This window comes from Ictidomys tridecemlineatus, chromosome 14 (assembly GCF_052094955.1).
Source record: "Ictidomys tridecemlineatus isolate mIctTri1 chromosome 14, mIctTri1.hap1, whole genome shotgun sequence".
Classification (NCBI taxonomy): Eukaryota; Metazoa; Chordata; class Mammalia; order Rodentia; family Sciuridae; genus Ictidomys; species Ictidomys tridecemlineatus.
The window spans coordinates 8347929-8353928 of NC_135490.1; the positions used below are offsets into that span (position 1 = coordinate 8347929).

General features: G+C 46.9%; 1 protein-coding gene across 6 annotated transcripts in view; it reads left to right on the forward strand.

Moving 5' to 3' along the window:
- The window catches only part of Nuggc (nuclear GTPase, germinal center associated), a 47709-nt gene extending 42529 nt beyond the window's left edge, over nucleotides 1–5180 (forward strand). For 5 of the 6 annotated variants that reach the window (XM_078030835.1, XM_078030834.1, XM_078030836.1 and 2 more), the window contains 2 exons: nucleotides 1339–1429; nucleotides 4223–5180. In XM_078030835.1, coding sequence (XP_077886961.1) covers nucleotides 1339–1429; nucleotides 4223–4383 — 252 coding nt within the window. In that variant the 3' untranslated portion in view covers nucleotides 4384–5180. Of the gene's footprint in view, nucleotides 1–1338; nucleotides 1430–4222 lie in introns of those variants that run through there. The other variant, XR_013430182.1, reaches the window with a different exon arrangement.
- The last annotated feature ends 820 nt before the right edge of the window (nucleotides 5181–6000 follow it).

The window sequence follows — 6000 nt, forward strand, 5'->3', positions numbered from 1 at the left end:
TTAGAATATCCTCACAGTCTACACACACATGCAGGAGATTGACAGAACTCCATAGAGCCGATTTCCATCCATCAAGTACGGAGAAATCAGATCCAGAGGTGCTTAAGAAAACAGTGCTCATAAAAAGTGATCAGTATATTACCCAGGTACACAGTTATCTTAACTCATGGAAACATAGGTTGTTAAAAATAGGTAAGTCCAAATGAGGTTCTCATGCTTGATCCTTTTTCTAAAATTAAGAATATCATTGAACTTTTTTGGGGGGAAGTACCCAGAATTGAACCCAGGTGAACCACTGAGACACATCCCCAGCCCTTTTTATTTTTTATTTTGAGACAAGGCCTCGCTAAGCTGCTGAGGCTGGCTTTGAACTTGTGATTCCCCTTCGTCAGACTCCTGAGTTGCTGGGATTACAGGTGTGCGCCACCACCTCATCCAGCAAGAGTATCAGTTAGCTTTTAATTGTTTAAAATGTTTTAATTCTAAGTAATGGATGGAATTTCCTCTTACATATATTTTATGTTTGAAGATTTATTGTCTTTTTAAAAAAATTATCTCTTCCCAATGTTCTTATGACTTGGAGAATGGAGTAACATTCTGCTGAAGGTGCCCAGCAGCCTCTGATGTGTTAGGTGTGTGGTTGCTGACTTGTTTTCACTCTGCAGTGAGGAGGCTACTTTGGTTTTAGGAGCTGTGGATCTCCGTCTCCCTTATCTTAAAGACAGTGAAGCTGAGGCCAGAAGGGCTTATGTCACCAGCTCAAGGCTGAGCTCCTGGCCTGGCATTGAAGAAAAATATGAGTCAGGAGATCCAGGCTCAAGCCTGGAATCCGCCAAATTAGAGAAAGGACTCTGGTGTTTTCCAAAAGGAGGCAAGAGACAAAAGAGAATGCTTTTAGTTGATAAAAGGATTGAGAGTAGCAAGAAATGACATTTCTCAGGCTGTAGAAGAGAAGAATCAGACCTGCCCCTGCACAGAGCAGGTGCCCAGTTCACAGTTATCAGTGAATAAATGCAGGAGAGGACAGTGGGGTAGTGACCAGTGTGCTCCCTCCTTCCCATCCCTGTGGCTGCTCTTGCCTCATTAGCTCCTCATTCAGTTGCTCAGCACCAGAGGGACCCTCCCTGTGACTCTTGATAGGCAGGGAGGGACATGCAGAGACTGGAGGGAGCCCATGGACGTGCGTCCCCGGCCCTCCAAAGTCCTTCACCCTTGGCCTGACTTTGGCAACCCCAGTCTGGACCTTCTCCAGGTGAAGGATGGGTGAGGTTCCCTCTCTAGGATTTGCTTTCCCTTGGAGCACACCCGTCTAACAGACTGAATGTCCTTGTCCTGTAGAATGGGATCACGGAGAAGGTGAAGGGCAGCATTGCCACCATGCTGACTCTCGTGTCGTCCCAGGGGGATGGTCTCTACAAGGAGCTTGCAGGTAAATATGTGAAACCTCTGGCTGTGGATGCTCCATCCTGAGTTTAAAGAAATCTCCAGAGCAAGGAATGGAGATGATGATGCTGGTATCGGCCGACCCTTTGCCACTCACCTGATCAAGACTCGTGGGTACTGTCCGTGGAATTCTCCCATTAGCCCTCAGGGATAGACATTAGTGCTCCATTTTGCAGATGCAGAACTAGAGACTTGGATCAGACAATGTGTCCAAGGTTTCACAGCTGGCAAGTGGAGAGTTCCCATCCACAAAGTCGCCCTGCTCTCTGCGGAAAGCCTTTCTTTTAAGTTGATGCCTCCTTAGGAAAAACCCCATTGTCTGGTGGTAGTGGAGAAAGGTTCCTTTCAACCCCCTGGGACCTGGGGAAAGCAGGGCCAGCCATGCATGCTCATGGTGGACAACTACCTCCTTGGCCTCCCAGGTGTGCCACCTGGCTACCGCGTGTACACTGGAGACCATAGTAAGCTGGAGAGAGAAGCACCTGTGATATTTCTAGAAAAAATTAAAAATGCTATGCCTTGGTCCAGCAATCCTTCTTCTAGGAATTCATCCTGTCAATATCCTCCTGCATGGGCAATAAGGCATATGGACAAGTTTATTCAGGGTGCCATTGTTTATAATACCACAGATTGGAACAACTCAAATATCTATTAATAGGACACTGGTTAAATTAAATTAGATACAATACCAGTAGAGGAACATGCAACTGTTATAAAGAATAAAGCAGCTTTATGTGGTGTTCAGCAACATGAAATGATCTCCAAATGTATTTTAAAGAGAGAAATTTAAAAAAAAATGTGTGTGGTTTGTGACAATTTGTGAAAGAAGCAAAGGAAATACATACAATTATGTTTGCATAGGCATAAAAATCTCTGTGGGATACACAAGAAATTGATGACATTGATGGCCTCTTAGAAGTGAGGAAGACAGGGAATGGTGGAGATTTTGTGCCTTTTACATTTTAAGACATGTGCACAGCTGTTTGCTAGGAAAAAAAAAAACATCGATCTGATACTATTGCTGAATAACTGGGGTGAAAGTAGGCAGAGAAGTTACAACTGCTGCTTCTAAACCTCTGACCTGTGCTTACCTACCTTCCAGGGAAGGAGGAACAGCACTCTCACACTGACCCACCTAGGACCTTCTGCCCAGGTCTGTTTTAAGGTCATAGTCACCTAAGTGTGTTTCCTACTGGCAGAAGGTCTTCCAACTGTCCGGTCTTGCAGACAGTTTGATGTAAATCGTGCCTGCCTAGTTGGACTCTGCTCCATTCTCTTCACCATCCACAACAAACCTGCATAGTATAGGGAGACTGTGCAGGCGCCAGGGCTCTGAAGATACCCAGACAGCTCTCAGGACTCGCCTGACTGGTGAGAATGGAGATCTGCAGACAGGACAGCCTGCATCCATTCACCAAGTGATGCCAGTTCGCACCAAGGTGCTGAGGGCACAGTAGTGACCTTGACATGACCTTCAATGGACCTCTAGCTCAGTGGGCCAGAGGCAGGCAATACGCAAGCTAACGAGTGAAATACATGGCAGGGGAATCAGGCAGGAGAAATGGAGGAATGCTAAGGGCAGGGGACGGGGGTCAAGAAAGGTCTCCCCAGGAACGGGACCCCTAGGTAAAGGCCCAAGGGCAGGGACCCACTGGGGTGCCAGGTCTAGGTTCATCTGTTCTGGTGGCTCAGAAGACAGCAGTGGTTCAGGCTGGACACTGGGGAGCCTGCAATGAGCTGGGCCCTGGGGTAGGCCTGAAGGTGAGTAGCAGGACTAGAGAGCAGCCAGCAGGAGGGAGGCCTCTAGTTAAGGCCCAGAGAGCGCCTTGGGTTCTGACTCCCCTCCTGGTCAGAACCTAACTGGGGTGTGGAGAACCGAGCGGACTAGGAAGGCATTCAGGAGCACGGCCGGAGCCAACTCCAAGGTCGGCCTGAAGCACCTCTTCAGAGGGGACTGTGTGGGTCAGTGCCCTCCAGAAAACCCAAACCCACAGGCCGCGTGTAGGTGTAGAAAGAGGCTTATTTGAAGGAGTTGGCTCACATAATCCTGGAGGCTCGGTGATGGGGAGGGAGGCTGACAGGCTGACGACTGGAGAGAGCTGCAGTGGAGTCCAGAGGCCATCTCTGGAGAACAGGCAGGCAGATCGGAGGTGGAGGTGGAGGCCAGGAGGTCTGCTGGGGAGCGCCTCCCGCAGGGCTGCGGGGGGACTGTTCTCTTGGGCCTTCTGCTGACTGGTCAAGGCCCACACGCATTGGGAGAGGCGGCTGCTTTACTCAGGGTCCTCAGACTTGCAGTCAATCTCATCCCAAACAGTCTCGCGGAGACTGAGATTTGACCTCGTGTCTGGACACCGTGGCCTGGGCTAGTTGACGTGAGATTCTACGGAGGAGACGGAATGGAGGGGGAGAGAGCACAGGCCTCACACAACAGGCCTCCCAGCGGGTGCCTGGAGACAGGGGAGGGGAGGGCTTATTGTGTCTCCTTCCAGCTGGCACTTGGCGCCCTGGACAGGCTTAGCCAGGACCCTCTGGGTCCCCCAGGGGTGGGTGGCATTGTTTGGTGGTAAGGCTCTTGATTCCTCTCAGGGTGACTCTCGCTGACACAGGCCTTCAGAGGGAGAATACCCGGTTCGATCCGGGTTGTGTATACCCGGAGACTGCACTGTCTGATTTCCCAGTGCCCTTCCAGATCCGCCATTCTGGGACAAGGACGGGATTCTTGGGGGATCTCTTCTCTGGAGGCACTAACCCGCCATGTGTGCCCTCTGCTCTTCCCTAGACGTCAGCAGTGAACACAGGGAGATGGAAAAGCTCCACAGGAGCCTGCGGGAGGTGGCGGAGAACGCGCAGCTGCGGAGGGGCATGCAGGACTTCCTGAGAATGTCCCCCAGCAAAGCCTCCCAGAACCTGACTGCTTCCTGGGCTCAGCATGGAAAATAAGCCCAGGGCAACCAGAATGACTTCTGTCTCCTTGAATCCAGTAAAGAACATGTCCCAACGGCTTTTTATACCCAATAGAAACCCAATACATTGTTGCTTCCCGCATAATTTTATTTTATAGCTAAAAAAATAGTCACCATATTGAAGCCCCAATGGAGTTCTAGAGCTTTAAGGAAAAGAGAATTTTGCTTCACTAAACATTGAAAAACTTAAGTCTTATGAAAAAATTGCAACATGAAACTTTAGGGACTCAATTCTATTAATCATTTTAATAGTGGCGAGACTTTTGAGTAAGCAGGTAACATTATCCCATAGAAACAACGGGGTCTGGGAGGGAGGGACACAAGACCTGGACTTCTTACTTGCAGGGTGTTGTGTTCCAGGCATGCGCTTCTCAAACATTCTGTTACCCTTCAGAGGACCCCGAAAAGCTTTTGTTTATTTGGGTTGTACACATTGATAGTAACTGCATGAAATCAAAACTAAAAGAAATTTAAATATCTATACATTCAAATTTAAATGTGAATTAGTTTAAAAGGACAATAATGAATCCATTACAGGTTAACATAAATAACATATTTTTGTGAAAAAAAAAAAGGTATTTTCCAAAACATTGACTGAGAAGAGTGACATTGTTAGGCACTTTTCAAATCCTTCATCTCTGGCTTCTTGGTGACAGCTGGAGCCTCCTGACTGTTCCCGCATCCCATCTGTTGTAGTATGTGTTTGGGGTTGATGGATATGAAAACTGTCTCACATAGTTGGAATGCAAAAAACTGTTTTTAGTTGCCCTTTTATCACTGAATATTCTTCTTTCATACCATAATCTTGCAAAATGGTTGTTTTTCTAAAGGTTAGTTTTAGTATACAGTCTGAAACCCCATCAGTCAACTTAAAAACAAAACAAAACAAAACAAAAACTCTGTTGCATTAAAACCCATGGGTTTATCTTGAACTTTTTTGGATTTTTTTTAACCAAAGCGTGCTTTTATGGCATCAGACATTGATCATTTCGAAAATGTTTGTTCATGGGCTAAACAGGTATTTGAAATGCTGGCAGATTTCATTGTACAATACAATTGATTGACACCCCCACCAGTCTTATCAGGAGACCCTGGAGGTTTTGGGAAGCTTTCAAGCTCATAGTAGAGAATACAAGTTTTATAAACCTTTGTGGGTTTTCCCCTAAAATCTCATCCTATCATTGGCAACAAGTACTATTGGTTGTTTCCCTGAAGCGATAGGTTGATTTTGTTCATTTTCAAGAAAATACTGAGCACATGCCCATGTGTCATTAGCCACAGCCCGTGAGTCGTTCTTTCAGGTGAAAATGATGTTCATGAAGACAGGGTCAAGTCCAGCTAGCAGCTCAGTCCACAGGGGCTTTTCGTTTGAGGTGGTGGAAGTGCTCTTGTGTGCTTCCCATTTTGTCACACAGAATAATAAAATGGCATCAGTGGAGGGTCGACAGTTAGTACAGTCAGTAAGTTAATATGCTCTTTTCACTGTTAGTGCAAGTGTCAAAAGAGCCAAATAATTCCCCCTGTCATGTTGTAAGTATAGTTATGTGATGGGATATGCACTTACATAATATATTGCCTGAAGGTAGAGTGTGAC